Here is a 16,883-nt window from a genome sequence, read left to right on the forward strand (position 1 = left end):
CCAGAAACTTTTGGCAGATTTTAGTAAGATTGGATTTCTGGTATCTCATTAATAGATGGTCAATAAAGCACAAAATATTTTTTAAAGTTATAATATTATGTTAATTCCCTAAGACCAGTGCTGATGAATCAAAAATGCACCTCCAGCAAGTCCATATACAAGGAAATTTAGCAGCAGAAGCTAATTTAACAACGAACAAGATACAATTTAAAGACTTTCAGAACAATCTGGACTGTTGTCCCAAATTTGCACAATTATTCCAACATTAAAAAGAATCCAAGTACACAGGAGCAATGGTATTTCTCTTTTCTTTTGCTTTTTGACTGACCAGAAGAAACCAATAAATTTAAAATACTGAACAAAAGGACTCTTCAGCAAGAAGAGAATGCAACTGAAAATACTGATAAGGACTTGGCTGGATCCCAAGAACCATTCTGTGCATGTGCTTGTATACTGGGGTAAGAAATTGCAACTTATCCATTGCTTGGACATTTAAATAAAATATTTAAATAATTTAAATAAATCTATAAATGCTAAGAAGTTGACCTGCTGTTTCATGTGTCTGCTTTTGAAGTGAAACTGTTCTGTTTATGCAGAACACTCGTTCTGTTTACTCTGTGGCCTCCAAACAACAGACAGACTCACAATCTGTGCAAACTATGGACTGAATGAGGAGCAAAAAGCACTGGAGAAACTGAGAAGTAACTAACAGTTTTTTCCTTGCCTCAGGTCACAATTGTGCACAAAGAAGTACTAAAGGATTATTAAATAGAAGCAGGCACAGACAGTGTTATTTCCTGTCACCTCTACCCTTCTGTTGACAAACATGCAACAGATATATGTTTCAGATATATGTTTCAGAACAGCCCAAATAAGAAAATTAGGTCATGCTCAGGAGGAGTCATATTTGAGAACATATTCATCACTAGATGTGGTGGGTTGACCTTAGCTGGGAGCCAGGTGCCCACCAAACCACTCTATGCCTCCCCTTCCTAGAGGGACAGGGGAAATAAAACAAGACACAAAACAACTTGTAGGTTAAGATAAAGCAGTTTACTAAAACAAAAAGCAAAAGTTTGTGTGTGCACAAAGTAAAAAAAAGAGAAATTTTATTCTGTACTTCCCACCAGCAGGCAATGCCCAGCCACTTCCTGGAAAGCAGGGCTTCAGCATGGAAGTGATTCTTTGGGACAGTAAACACTATAAAAATGAATGCAACACCTTCCTCCTCCTTTTCTCATCTTTGATATCCAAGCTGATGTCACATGGTATGGAATGCCCCTTTGGGTCAGCTGGCCTGGTTGTGTCCCCTGCCAGGACCTTGCCCTCCCCAGCCAAATCAAGGCAGGTGGGAAGATGGAAACAACAGAATGTGAACAACAAGGCAAAACTACCAAAGAAGAATACCCAGTAAAACATCAGTGTCTCCTTATTTGGCTTAGGTTATTATTAATATTGAATATAGAAGTAGTCCTCTTTTTTAGGAATAAAAGTGTTAGTATAGTATTTGTTTATAACTACTATACTAGTTACTTTAAAATTACAGAGTTCTTGGGGGGAAAAAAAAGGCTGCTATAAATTTCTCTAGTTTATATTATTGATCTGTACAGATAAAAAGTACTTATTTGAATACTACAGATTATTTCACCAGATTAAACAAATAATAGAAAAGACCATAAAGCTTTTAGCTTACAGAAACGTAACTATAACATTTACATTTCTCATATTCTTACTGGAGGTCTGCAATTCATTGGAAAGTTGGGAGATTCATGTTCTTCTTTCTTCCATAGAGAATATCTAGACTTCATTACTAAACTCCTGCTTGTTGATGCTTATTTACTATGCTCAAAAAACATGAAATCCTAAGGACAAAGCAAACAAAACAAATAGTTACAGTTCTTAAATGTGGTTCTTAGTTCTGAAATCCCCTGGCTGCATTGCACCTGATGTAAACCTTCCTCTAAGAAACCTGAAAGGGTGAGAAGAAGATGGAGGCACATTTGCCATGCCCTCACCACCTGGGTTTCTCCGAATGGGACATCCACAGACACAGAAAGACGATGAAAGACCAACATGGGGACATTGGCTAATTTATCACTAACCAAAGCTATGCTTCCTTTACTCAAAATTTCTGCCCTGAATTTGTTCAACCTGATTTATTCCCTCTCATTTCACCTCAGACTGGAGTCTTCACAATAATGACTATATTTAGTTTATTGGTGGGAGCCCCATTTCTGTGCCTGAAAGCCCAGGTTGCTCCCACTTGCTAATGCTGCCCTTGATGCACTTGGTAGCACAGAACACACACAGCTAAATAAAACCCTGCTCATGCACAGGGCTGTCAGAGGTTGGAGAGACTTTCCAAACTCAAAGTGCTTCACATGCCCTTTTCCTGCCCCTCAGCAGCCCAGCCAGCACAGAAGCAGTTCTGAAGTGGGACCTTGGTGCAGAAATAAATTTGCCTTCCTCTGCTAATGAGTCTGTAAGAAGTCTTCCCTATTCCTTTTTTCAGTCCCACCAAATATTAAACTCTTCTTAAATACAATTATCACTGCATGTAGTCTATAATAAGCTTATTGTCCAATTCTGTGTTGCTGTTTGTGGTCAGTTTTACACACAGAAGTTGACAAGCTGTAGCCCAATTGAAGGAGCACAAAATTGACTCCTTTACCATCATGATTTAAACATGGAGATGAAAATGTTAGTTTATGGTCATGTATTAGTGAATAACTTACGATAAGGAAGCAAGCACCAATCATGACAGCTTTCATTTTCACATCGAGGTCCATTGGGAATGAGATTCCAAAGTTATCTGAATCCGTAAACAATTCCCGTGCAAGACCAGTCCACTGCTTAGAAATCTTCCCAACAGGACAAGTCTCATCCAGCGATTTCACCTATAGTTTAATATAAAATTTAAAAATGCATCATCAAACCTGTCATTCATAATATTCCCAAATCCATTTTGGAATACATCCCTTGAAAAGCTTCAGACTGTTATTTTAATTAATACAGTATTGAGTGCAAGGGTTTGTACCAAAAGGCAATCAGACAATCAGAAAGTTGGTCTAAAGCATTAGAGGCAGGAACTTGATTCTGAATCTGACTGGGAAGTTCAGTTCCTTGATGGTGCTGGGATAAACACTCTCCTGAAGTGGTGTCTTTTAGCCAAGACAGTGAATTAGTTTCTCCTGCCATGCATCAGGAACCACTCCAGTGAAAATTAAACAAATTACATTCTTCTGTTCAAAGGCAGAGATTAGCCCTCTGGCAACATTAGGTTTTCTAAAGTTAGAGCCAGTCTTCTGGGTCATGTGAAAGATTAGTTTCCAAAATAAAATTATATAAATTTGCTGTAGTAACTATTTGCAATATAATTTCAAACATTAAATTGTAGCTTTGTATATCTTTTACTTAATGTCCACAAAAACAATGTTGCATTAATCAATATTATTTTAAAAGGAAAGTTATAACTCTTCAGTCATTCAACTCTATATTTCATGTCTAAATTATCTTAACTTACTAGTTCAATGAATGATTATTAGGTGATTAAATAAGTGGTTGAAGGAAGTAATTTGAATAAATTCCTGATACACCTGACTATATTTTTCTTAGAGCCTGCCATAACAAATTCAAAAATATTTTGCTGCTAAATATATCAATTAAGTGATTTGTGTGCAGCCACAGGGAATTCTTAGTGATCACTGATGAGTGGCTTTAATATGTAATTTCTGGAAATTTGTCTGGTTTATCTACAGTAATTTAGGTATCTAGAGAAGTAATTTGATTATATCAGCATGAAAAGATGATGTAGAAATTACTTAATATATTCTACAATATATAATATTAATATATAATATATTAATATATACTAGAGTAATTTAGGTATCTAGAGAAGTAATTTGATTATACCAGCATTAAAAGATAATGTAGAAATTACTTAATATATACTACAGTATACTTATTATATACTATTTAATATATACTATACTACAGAAATTACTTAATATATATACAGAAAATACTTAATATATATACTACTACTTAATATATACTACAGTTCAATTGATAGGTAGTAAGTCAAGCAACAAGCTAATACCAAACTACTATCTTAAACAGATACATGCAAACAGTTTTTACATTGCATACCTCAAAATGAATGTCCTCACAACACTGGCACAAAACACATGGGCCAGTAATTTTCAGAATATCCCTTCTTTTCTCATCTTGAATGGTAAACTTTGGCAGGCAGACATGCCAGTTCTGGACAACATAACCAACTGTTGTTCCTGGAGGTGCCTGGACTTCCAGCTTCACAGGGAAGAGAAAATATCCAAGTGAATGATCATGCTTTCATATGCTAGTGAGACAAAAACCATACCAGCAAACAAATTAAAAACAACCTGTTTTTCCACAACAATCTGGCCTTACAAAGCATTTTGCTGTGAGTGTTTTCAGAAGACCACTCAGATTGCAGAATAAGAGTCTTATTCAGCTTTTGCCTTCAAGAAAACAGTAAGAGACTCCTCAGTCTCTGGAGCACACAAACTATGCATCTACAATATAAAGACCAAAGTCCAGCGAAAGAAAGGTAGTGAATATCCCAATGGCATTCAGTGAAGGCATTATAGGGTACAGCTACTACAAATGCCTCAGCAGGAGCTCTGAGTAGGCTTAGATTTAGAGTTTCAGAAGTTTCATCATCCCAGAATTACGTTAAAGTTTTAAAAACCTCATGATCTCCTATGTTGAATGCCACTGTAGCTTTCAGAGCTGTAAAATGAAAACTAGCTATTATTTTATGAAAGCTGTTGCCTTATCTTCCATTCCAAGCCCATCCCCAGTGCAGATTACAACACCAGCCACAAGTTCCCCGACATGCTGCTCAATCAGGTTCTTCATTACCACAACCAGAACTGCCCAGTGAGCCCAAGTGTTTCACCTCCCCTCCTGACTCAGGACAACGCCACCATAAAGCTGCACAGGAGGTGCCTGTCCCAGGAGAAGGGAGGCAGTGAGAGGCAGAACTCACCTCCTGCAAACAGCAGGGGCAGCAGCAGGAGCCACAGCGGAGAGGCCTGTGCAGCGTTATCACCTCACGGCCCAGGTTATCAGTAATCTTTATGGTGAAGGGCCGTGTTGGCCCACAGCAGTTCCTGGTCAAGCAGTCAGTGTCCTCTGCTGCAAAGTACACCCTTTGCCCCAGCACGTTCTTCAGTTCGTATTTGTTGTTTTCTTCAAAGCCAGTCACAACTGGAAAATGGGGGAAAACCTGCTAAATTCCTAGGAGAGTCTGGTCAGACTCCCTGCTCACTCTGCAGCTGCTCTTTGGGAAGGCAAAGCCTTTCTCAAAGGCTGTCAGAGGCACCCTCTGGCAAAGGGACACGATAGGAAAGGATCCTCAAGCAGCGAAGCCTGACAGAAATGTTCAAGGGAAGAAGCCACCGTGAGCAAGGGCATGTGGGAAGAAACTGAGATTCCCATCTGTCCCCAGTGTCCCCCCTGGCCACAGGCACCTGCTGCCTGAATAAGCACCACCATTACCAACAACAGCAGGGAAGGCTCTCAGAGGAGAATTGAATGGCTAAGAGTTAAAGAGAGCTGTGAATTTAGGGGTGAAGCCAGAAAACAGCACTAATACAATAAGAAAACCACAAAAAAACCCTCTCAGTCAAGATTTACAGCAGCACGCATCAAAAGCAACAAGAGTCAGGAGAGACATTTTAATTCATTTCTATAACAAATGAGAGCACTCTTAAAAGTTTTAGAAAGTATCGGAAAAAAAAACGCAGCAGCAACGTTAGGGGTCAGCTGGGAAGTATGATCCACTTCATTCTTTCTATTTGAAAGACACTGATGATACAACTTGGATATTCTTAAATCACAGAATGAGGAGAGCAGAAGGAAAGCCATTCAATGTGCTAAAACAGCAAGACTGCCTGTAAAAGGGATCAAAGCTACATGCCAGTCCATGGAATTAGGTGGGATATGACAAGACAGAAAACAAGATCTATAAGTAAGGAAGAGAGAAGAGTAGAAATCATTGTTAACAAATAACATTGGAAATGTGTGACTTCATCTATAAATAGCTATTTATTAATTATATTTACTATAACAAGAGTGACACTCAAAACTTCACTGTTCTTGGGATTGTTAGATTTAAATACTTTGTACTTACTCTCAAGAACCTCAAGTTGCTGATGAATTAATATCTGGTCAATCTGCTCATGGTTGAAAAATTGAAGAGAATAAACAATTAACAAGTTGCAACTAAGAAAAACTGTCATTTTAAGAACTGCTGCTGTTTCATTTTAGAATAAAAGTGTATGGATCAATACACTGCGTAGAGGCAGATAATCTCCCAGGTAACTATGGGAATAGCTCACTCTACTCCTTGGCCTGTCTTCTGTCAGTTTAGCAGGAGAGCATTCCAGGGCACTGGGGCTGACGGGGGGAGCTGAACCCAAACTGGGCTGGTGACAAGCACACAGGGCTACCACACCTGTGATCCTTTCAGGACTCAGAGCCTGAGAGAGCTCTGGCATCACGTCCCAGAGACTCCACACAGACAAAAGCAGGAAATTGGGGTATTTAGAGTAGAAGCTCAGCTACTGCTCAGTTCTAAAGAAAATTCAGGGGAAAAGAAGCCCCTCCTCACTAGTGCTTTTTTTTTTTTTTCCCTTTTTTTAAAGCACTTTGCAGAAGTGGAAACAATACATCAGTATTAATCTTTTCAGTGCTGAGATGAACTGTATTTTACAGTACAAAGACATATTCAGTAATGTGGAAACAATTCTTATTTTGCTATTAGCATTCCCTATGCTGTGAAGTCTGACTGGCAGCTCTACCAACACTATTAAGAGGTGTGAAGAAAGCATCATATAGAAAATTAAGTGCTCCTAATGTGCTAGAGTTGCCCATATTATAGATATTTATTCTATACACCTTTCCAAAGGACATTACATTTCCCAAAGAGTAACTTCAGAAATGGGAAGGATGTATGCCAGCCCTCTGTCCCTCATCCTTTAGCACCCTACTTGGCAGGAAGGTACTCTATGAACAAGAGCTACATTTCTAACAGGTATCTCTGCATTCAGACATCACAAAAGGCTTCATTTAGCAGCCCACAAGCAGCAACCCTTGCAGCTGCAACACAGCCAGATGCTTTATTTAGCTATTTCATGGATGGAGGCTGCTTCCCAGAGCAGAATGCCTCATCTCTGGGGAAGGAGCAAGGGTGCAGGTACCTGTGTGAGGTACTCCAGTCCAGGAGGGCAGTTGGGAACAGAAGGAGGGATAGGCATCCAGATTGTCCCATCCATGGTGGGCTGGTTCTGCACAGGTGGAGCGACAAATCCACCTGGGAACCCCATGGGCTGTGGCTGGAATCCATAGTTCCCTGCACCTGTGACATTTGGCATGGTAGGAGAGATACAGTTATGAAAGTTAAATGTTGGAAAATAATTGCCCTGTGCATCTTCAAAAGAGTAATTTATCGCTATTTGGAACTATGGAGACCCTTATACCTTATTTATTTCAGTTATAAATACAATAACACTCATGAAGGGAGTTACACTGCTTTGGGAGGTTCTGATGCCTCACACAAAACCAAACCAAATAAATTTTCAAAATGCATCATTCTTGAATACAGAAGAAATTTAATTCACATAGAGACAGGCGATTCAAAAAACAGAGTAAATAAATTAAGGTTATTTCTAAGTAGAGAAGAAAGAATACTTTAAATTACATGAAAAGCATTGGTACTTATATGCTGTCAGTTGAGCAAATGAGAAATTTTAAGACAAAGTTTTCCTGGAACTATATCTTCTACTTTTGTGAAAGGAAATGTCCTTTTAGCAAAGTTCATCTACATTTTTCAAACCAGATGACTTGTAGACCTTCAGGCCACACCAGCTCAGCACCAAATTTCACATTACATTACAACACATGAACCAGTACACGTGAACCACAAAGGAAAGAAATGTCTTTTCAGACATTCTATAGAATTAATAGCAGAAAATTAAATTGGAGATGATCACCCTTTTCCAACCCCATATTCCCCATGCCTATTTCCTAATGGTCTCACAGATCTGTAATCAAGCCACCCACCTTGGTAAGTCCCAGGGACTGACTGAGGGGAGCCATAGGGCATTCCAGGTGCTGTGGCAGGTTGAGGTCCTGGAAAAATGAAAATATGCTCTGAGTATGGATCATTTCCTTCTGCCCTGGGTGAAGGATCCCCAGCACTGACTCCCTTTCCAGAGTAAACATAGAAAAAAATCTAGGGAGCTGTTTCCTGTATAGCAAAAATATGCATCAAGATCATATTTATGAACAATGCATGCATCAGCAAAATTTAATGGAGTTCTGCACAGGATGTCACAGAATCACAGAATCATTGAAAGGGACCTCCTGAGATCAGCTAGTCCAAGCCCTGCCCAAGCAGGGTCAGGTCACTCTGCCTGGGGCAAAGATGCCTTTGTTCATTGATATTTAGAAAGTGGCTGGAATTCAAAGCATTGCCAGGAACTGACAGGCTGCCCTCCAATAGGATGACAGTGAGCCATTCCCCTCTGTGAAAAAACCTTTTCTCCCAGCTCCTTCAAGTTCAGACTATACTAATGCCTCACCAGCAGATGAAGAGTGTTAGGGATTTAAAAACATTTACCAGCTTTAGTTTATAACCAGAAATAACTTGAATTTCAAGATTTCTAAATTATTTATTATTTTTACTTAACTTCAGAAATCAAGATCTGAAATATAAGCTCTGCATTTTGTAAAATATTCCATTTTAAAATGTAAATAATTTCAAGTTAAAACATTCATACATATTTCATATAATTAGAAGGTAAGCTAATAGCTAAGCTAATATTGCTTGAATGTGCTGTCTTTGATGTTAGCAAAAGTTGGCATTTTGGTTATATTTTACTCACCTTGCATTGTCACAGATCTGCTTGCAGTTCTGCAAAACAAAATTTTTGTTTCATGATTTTTTAAATATATGATTTCATACAAGAGCTATTCAGAGTTCTCTATTATTGATAAAAGATATTTGCCTCTCTAAACTGTATGGGAAGGCAAAATTACAAATACTAGCAAAAGTAAACTTCAATATGTCAGCTTCCTTCTAGGCTATGTCTGAACTACTACTTAAGTCTGAGCTTTCTATGCCTACAGTCATGCCTTGAATACCCTGAAATCATCCTCAACTCAGAAAAGCATTGGGATGTGCAAGACTCCATTTTGCAGCCATTCAGAAATATCCTGTAATTCATATGAACAATTTACTGCAGTAATTTTAGGCACCTGGCTCAGTGTATTGATGTTGACAAAATCTGTTCAGGTAAGCCCTGCAGCAGCCATTCTACCACCTATTCAGCTCTTTAAGCTACTCCATTTCTCTAGTTGTACTACAAAATAACACATATCCAGTATTTGGATAACAAAGTGTAGTTGCCAAAAGGAATTAAAAAAAAAAAAAAAAAAAAAAAACCACAAAAACAACCTAACCTAAAACAAAACAAAGCAAAAGCATACAAAACCCCACTTACTGGTATGAGCTTAAACCTTGAGAGTTATCTCTTTCTCTGGGATAATGAGTGAAGCAAGACAACAGCAGCAACTATTAGAGAGAGATCCAAAACGCTCAGGAGGTCCAAACATAGAACTGCATAAAAGAATAGTACAGGCACTCATTCTTAATAGGATTGAAAGATTTAAAATTAAAAAATCAGTCTAGTTGTTCTCTAAAAATAATCCAGTTCAAGTGAAACCATGAATATAATTTGTTGGTTATGATTCTTCTGTTTCTTTCAATGAAGATGGTTGCTCAAAGCTGGGAAGCGAAACTGAAAGCAATTCCTTCTTGCTTTTCTTTCCACTTTTAATGCAGATCTCACACGGTGATGTCTAATGCAGATTCAGTTGCTCTTAAAACATTCCTTTTTAATATACTTTTTCTTCTACTTCACGAACTCTTCTTTACTAACAAAACCCCATCCTCTTACACATACTTTAATTGGGTTCTGGTCATAGGGTAGATTGGAATGTAGTCACTGTATGAATGTAGGAACATCACAAATTATAGAAGAATAAAACTAGCAAAAGATCAGTTTAAGCTGTGAGATAGTCCAGCTACATGAACATCAGTGAAATACTGAGAATTACAACTAAACCCTTTGGTAAAGGGAGAATAGAGACAGACTCACACAATTTATTTAAAAGAAGGGCTTTGTAGTCATCCAGAATCTTTCATTGTCCCTACAACTACACACACAAGCCACTGTACAATCTAGTATTTAGAAAAGGTTATTATGCTCTGTAGTAGGAAGCAATAAAAATTTTACAAAGCTCAGCCCTCATTTCATCCCTGGATCCTTTTTTATGAATGTCCATGTTTCTTTTCGGTCACTTTCTCATTTTCAGAACTACACAACACAGCTACAGGTCCCTTAGCCTGATGCATGTCACTAGATATACTGCAAGTAATTTAGACATGTCATAATTATGTTAACTATAGGGCTTCTGCTCTTCATCAGAAAAACAGAATACTAGCATGACAAGTAGTTTCATTTCTTATCCAGCTCACTAAAACAATGGAAGGAGCACGTTAATGTAATGTAAGGTCCCAGGAACAAACATGCTTAGTTATATAACAAACCAGGCCCGGCCCTTTCCAAGTTGTAATATTCAAAAGCAAGGACGCTGAATAGCCAGGAGGTATGCAATAATTCTGCTTTTGAAGTTTGTTTGTTTGTTTTGGTTTTTTTTTAATGTTGCATTATATTAGACTGTTCAGCCCCTGGATTTGAACCCTGACTGCTGAAGTATGCTTAAAAATCATCTCAGCAATCCAATTAAATTAGTTCGTTTTGTCCAATGCTAACAAAATATTATTCAGAGAAGGAATTACTCTTTTTTTTGGCTCTGATGCAGTTGGGTGCCCTCTCAAATTACAGTGACTTTTCTCCTGGGAGCGCCTGGGAGCGGCGGCCGGGTCGGGCGCGGGGCTCAGCCGGGCGCGCACCAGCGGCTGCGGGAGCGGCGGGCGCAGCCCTGCCTCGCCCCGGGGGCTCTCCGGGACACCGGAGCTGCACCGCCCCTCAACGCCGTCCTTGCCAGCCAGATCCTCCTCTAAAGCGATAAATTCCAGCTCAACCCGCACTGCCCAGCCGCACGAGCGCGGGGCTTCTCCTCGTCAAGCCCCTGCCCCAGCCCTGCGGGTCACTGAGCATCCCTGAGAGGAAAACGCCGGGATACCTGAGAGGAGCGCCTGCAAGGAACCCCGCTCGGCAAGGAGCTCCGGTGTCCCCGTGTCCCGCTGTCCCCGTGTCCCGCTGTCCCCGTGTCCGTCCTGTGCCGCTGGGGAACTCCCACCGCTGCAGGGGTGGGAGCGAGGGCAGGGCTGGGCTCGGGGCAGGAAATCGCTGCCAGCCCTGCCGAGAAACTCCGGTAATTCAACAGTTTCGCTATTCGTGGCATTTACTTTTTTTTTTTTTTTTTTTTTTTTTTTTTTTTTTTTTTTTTTCCATTTCTATCAACAGCAAAGCCGATTCAGTCCTTTTAAAATTAATTAATTAATGTACTTAATTTCTGCCCTTTAGTCAGAGGACAGCAGGTTGCATACAGGTAATAACGCCAAGTTCTATGTCCACCCTGAAAGGAGAACAAATGTTTTTGGAACAATTTTACCTTGTTTATAAGGCAGGCCCTCAGGAGGAAAAATATATTTGTGTGGACTTCATAGTTACAGGAAGAAGAATATACAATACTAAATTGTTTGGGAAACAAAGGACTTGGAGAAAGCTGGCCCTGATTACAAGCTCTGATGAACAGATCTTCTGCATCCTCTTTTGTACATTCATGTACAACAGATTGGAGCTGCTGGTGTCCACGTATGGCAAAGGAAAGTTTCTTCAAAGAAAACTGTATTTCATGTAAGGCACATAAATCTGATCACAGTAATTGGTGCATGCATAAAACCCAAGATTGGGGATTCAGTAAGTGCAGCTCACCTTCTACATCCTCAGTAGTCTTTGTATTCTACTTCCCAAAATAAGGCCTCCATTTCAATACTGAACTTTCCACTTAAAACAAACAAAGAAACAAACAAAGAAACAAACAAAGAAACAACCCAAACCTAAACCCCAAGCTATTGTTCTAGCCCCTGCACTGGATTTCACCTAAGCACCAGATTTGACAGGGATTTGGGGATTTTATTTTGCTTTTTTCCTCAGGTACATAAGAATCTAATCTAAAGCTGACTAGCATTTTCCCACACATCTACACTGAGTCCACTAAGAGGATTAATAGCAGACACCAAGAAATAGGTTTTAAACATCTCTTAAGAAATAGGTATAGAATTATTTTGACATGGTTGGGAAATTAGAAATACATGGTAGCTTTTGATACTACCCTTCTTTTTTACAGGAATATAGCATAGTTATATTTAGCTTGGTTCAGACTTATACACTGAAATTCAAATTGTATTGCTGAGCAAACATGACTTTTTGACCTAGAGATGAACACTGTTTCTTAGATGAGACTATCATTGTCCTATCAGAAAGAACAAAGACAGCAGCATGTCTCTTCATTTCACACATCTATAAGTATGGAAGAAACCTGTTCACCTGCAGTGGCCGAAAAAAAGATGCCATGATTCACAAAATACAGAGTAATTTATCAGTCTTTCCCATATCAAATAATGTCTTTTCTTATCTCGCTAGGATCATTGATATAACTGACAGTCAGTACTTTTTTGTTAGATCAGGGGGTTGAAATGGTCAGTACCTTTTTATTTTGTCCAGTGAGCAGATTTAATCATCAGGTGAATGCCTAAAACAGTAAGAAAGGAATTGTTTCAAGAGAATAAGAAAATGACCATGCTCCTAGTAATTTAGTCTTTTAGGTTTAAGCATGTTTACCTAATAATAAACATTCTTTGTAGATTCTTGATCCCGATTTCTAGGATTTCTATGTTGTTTATGGTCTGGATATTCAGAATATTACTTTCTACTGCTTTAAGTTCTGATGCTCCTGATGTTGGCTCCTCATCTGATCCTGTGGTGCCCAGCACCAGAAGTGGGACCAATTCCTCCACCCGTTTCTCATGCAGAGGTCTCCAGTAACCTGGAGCTGGGTTGATGAAAGCAGCTCTCATCTTTCTTGCTAACATCCCCTAAACAGCTTCTTTTCTCTCTTCTCTCTTCTTTCTACCTGTGTGGGGGGACACAGGAGGAAGTTCACTCAGGGCTGAACACGAGAGCAAACAGCCTTTGTACAGCTCAAACTCAGGCATTTAACCTCATTTAACCTCAGGCATGGCATTGTTTGCACTGCTAAAGGAAACAAAAGTGGTTACCAGGGGGTTTGCCTTCTGTGCCTGTGGACACAATCCCACAGAAAATTCACTTCTCCAGGAAAGCAAACCTAGAACAGCAACAGACGTGGGAGATGAAGAGAATGATAAGTGGAGAGTAGTTGTTGTCTTTATAGAAAGGACATAGGATGTGAAGTTTGAGGCACAAACTTGAGGGGGCTACCAGGAAATAAAAGAAAGAACAAAAGAAAAAGAAGTAATAGAGGCGAAAGAAAGAGGGAACAAAGAAAAAGATTCCTCCCAGTGGCAGGGGAGCTGCACTGGTTGGAGCACCAGCCATGGGGTACTGCTGTTTTTCTGCTGTTTGCCATCCCTCACATATGCACATTTTGGGAAAACCTTTAATTTTATCGAACAGTGATAATTCCTTTAGCTTACAGTGCTTAGGCCTCTATTCATGTGTGCAAATGGTTATCTTAGCCTTAGAAACTGTGGGCCTCAGCAATTCTTCTGGAAGGTGATTTAAATATGCAGAAGAATTGGCAGGAACATTTAGCACGTCTGTATGAGTTTTGGGGAGATGTCGTAAGTCTGAATCAGTTACACAGATTTAAACTCATCTGTTCTCCCCTGCTACAGTGCAGGGGTCAGAAAAAGACATCCCCCTCATGCCCTGTGCTGAAAATAAAAATTATTCCACTTTCTCATACTGAAATTACAGTGTTAGTTTTATTCCCGACTTTTGATGACAAAATGATAATGACCTGATACAATTCGCACAATATTTAGAACTTGCTTGGAAAGTTTAGATTTAAAAGATTGCCTCCAACCTAACTATTCACATTTAAGTAATCTTCTCCAGAATAAGTTATTTACCTTTTTTCCATTTATAGTACAGGTTACATCCAAACTAGTAGTGGTTTTGAAAGCAGGTAGGCAAATAATTCCAATAGGTGAAATCTACATTTTTATACAGCGTGATGAGTCTAGCATGAGCACACCACCAATGTGACAGACATGATGTATACACAGTAAAAAGCAGTTTAAATCCAAGCATTTAAAAAACACATAAATTTCTATTCTTGGTATTAATATTACTATTTCTTTGATGTGGAACTGGAGAAATTGAGTCCATCCTGCTAACATTTGATAGACATCTGACATCCCCTGAATCTCAGTGTAGCTCTCCTTTTGTCTTGGTAGTTGGGCCTTTGATAAAATATGTATTCATGAAGCCAGAAGAAGCAGCTAACACATCATCTCACTATTAAAGATTTGTAAATATGTGAAATTGTAAACAGGCCTGTTTGCTTATTTGATTTCATTTAACAATGTCAAGTCAGTCATCAAGCCTGCAGTCTAACAAATGAGGGTTAGGTTTTCCTTCAAGAGGGAAACTGGGTGAAAATGGGTTTAGTTGTTGTAATGTCTTAGTTAATTCAACATCCAGAAAACATCAGTGGACAGTTATGAGTTCCAAACCACATAAAGTAACATCCCTTATATTTTTATGTATCCTGAGGAGCAGCATGTCCCCCTGTGCTGTCACTAACAATCGTAATAATCACTCACAGGGGAAAAGCAATTCCTGCAGAGAGCTGTCAGCCATCACCATCAGTCCTTCCTCGAGATACTCAAACACAAGGAGAAAACAACAACTGAACAACAATGGAAGCAATACCACACATTTGGTTTTGCTACTAAATGTTTTTGTGCCACAGCAATTTCTTTCTCAGACTGAAAAGGGAGCCAAATAAAGTTTTACTGCTGCCAATCATGCAAGGTTTTGAATGTCAGCACTGTAGCTGAAGCAGCATAAGCTGCTTTGCAGACAGAAAATGGGATATTGGGAGGAAAAGAGCAACTCGACATAAAGAAATAGGCCATTACAGTTTACAGCATTTAGGATTAACTGTGGTACCAACAGTTTAAAATGCAGCTTGTGCAAATCCTGTTTTCTGCTAAAGGGATATTGCTACTGCAAATAGGTACTTACAGGGAACACTTTCCTAGGCATGGCTTTGTTCCTAAAAAGTAAAAATAATACCAGCCTAATTAATGAAATACACCAAAAAATCAAGTCAGGACAATCCCATCCTGGGCAGACATCCAGCTCTGTATGTCAAAGCTGGCACTCTGAGCTCCCAGGATGCTCAGTTACCTTTGTAGTTTTTGGGGAGAATGGAATCCAAGTTCTTTTGTTTAAGCAGGTTGAATCATACAGTAGCAGTGACGTGTTAGTGATCCTTGAACTCTCCCTCCCTGCCTCCCTCCAATGCCTTTTCTCACAAGCACACACCACGTGTGGGTGGGATTCATTGGCCAAACTACTCTAGACCCAGACTGCTGCCCCACTGTGGAGCTGGAATCATATAAAGCAGTTATGTCAGGAGACTCCCCTTGGAAAATGAACATAAAACAAGGAAGCCTGTAAGGAGCAGCCCTTTGCCATGGTGCACAGGGTACCTCTGGCCTGAGGCCAGGAGTCCCTCTGCTCCCCTTGCCCATCCTCTGGAGCCCCTGCTCACCAGTCACACCTCTCTGCAAAGAATGTAATGCAGCACCCAGGCCCATGTTTGTTTTCATTTATAGTATCTTTTGAACACTAGCACTGCATTTGAATTCAGCGTTATGAAAAAAAATAACACCTTTTAACCTTATGCTCTTGATTAGGCACCCCTGGCTTGTTCAGGAGCTGCTGATAAAGGAGAATCTGGGTTTGTTGTGCTGTGATATACACTGGCACTTTCATCAACATGAAGAGAAATAGAGCAATGCTGATGCACAGAACCAGGCTGAGGGGAGGATGTTATTAAAACCAGTGAAATCCAAGTTAATGTGTTTCATAACAGACTCATCTGACAAAAATGTACTGGGACCTTGAGGCTTCTGTTAATTAAGAAGATAATTAAAAAGTTGTAAATGTAGGACCACTAGATCTGCAAGAGTTTATGAGGTGAATTTACAGCTCAATTAAGAATGAAAATTGAGGAAGCCCAACACCAGGCACTGCTTCTTACACAGAGAGCTGGGAGATTTCGGGAGGTTTGGAAACTGGAGAGGGGAAAACATAGGAAAAGGAAAATGGAAAATATTTACATCAGATATAAATCCTGTTCACTATTAAGACTTAGTCACCCATGTCAGGTACTATAAACTCTTTCCTCACACTGATTACCTGGTATGTGGAATAATCACACATGAAGAAATTGCTCATCAAAGCAGTGGGCCCCATGCTCAGGCCAGAGCCATTTCCCAGAAATTCTGAGCAGAGCTTTCAGGAGGTTCACATTTAGTCCTATTATTTCCCAAATCAAGTTTGCCAGATTTGTTACTCCCAGCCCAGAAGGTTTTTCTCCGTGGCTGCTGTATCATGCGGTATTATAAATTGTATTTGCCATCCAATCTCTGATTCAATTTTTTAGTGTAATTGAGCTGCTGGTTGTTACTGATCAGGTTGTTACAGATGTCCTCTCCTCTCTTCTCCTCTCCCTTTAACCATGTCTCTGCTGGCAAGGCAGCAGCAGGATGATCCACGCTGCCTGTGCTGATGGGAGGGAGCTCC

At 39.7% G+C, this 16,883-nt stretch overlaps 1 protein-coding gene across 2 annotated transcripts; it reads right to left on the reverse strand.

Moving 5' to 3' along the window:
* Positions 1–1,031: 1,031 nt before the first annotated feature.
* Positions 1,032–11,338, reverse strand: PLSCR1 (phospholipid scramblase 1). 2 transcript variants are annotated; one of them, XM_077785662.1, is made up of 9 exons: positions 11,260–11,338; positions 8,934–8,962; positions 8,110–8,178; positions 7,248–7,405; positions 6,179–6,221; positions 5,033–5,253; positions 4,150–4,311; positions 2,736–2,897; positions 1,032–1,862 (listed from the first exon to the last, which is right to left on the reverse strand). In XM_077785662.1, the coding sequence occupies exons 2-9, from the start codon at positions 8,938–8,940 to the stop codon at positions 1,833–1,835; spliced, it is 852 nt and encodes a 283-aa protein (XP_077641788.1). In that variant the 5' UTR covers positions 8,941–8,962; positions 11,260–11,338; the 3' UTR covers positions 1,032–1,832. The 2 variants fall into 2 exon arrangements, with proteins under 2 accessions (XP_077641788.1, XP_021392490.1); XM_021536815.2 differs by lacking the exon at positions 11,260–11,338 and adding an exon at positions 9,552–9,631.
* Positions 11,339–16,883: the final 5,545 nt, after the last annotated feature.

Source organism: Lonchura striata, chromosome 10 (assembly GCF_046129695.1).
Source record: "Lonchura striata isolate bLonStr1 chromosome 10, bLonStr1.mat, whole genome shotgun sequence".
In the NCBI taxonomy this organism is placed as follows: Eukaryota; Metazoa; Chordata; class Aves; order Passeriformes; family Estrildidae; genus Lonchura; species Lonchura striata.

Excerpts from the sequence above, each read along its gene's own strand:
- PLSCR1 (XM_077785662.1), bottom strand. Across the intron at positions 7,406-8,109 it reads AGTCCCTGGGACTTACCAAG|GTGCAGGGAACTATGGATTC; the intron begins GTGGGTGGCTTG and ends CAAATGTCACAG. Across the intron at positions 2,898-4,149 it reads GTGAGGACATTCATTTTGAG|GTGAAATCGCTGGATGAGAC; the intron begins GTATGCAATGTA and ends ATTAAACTATAG.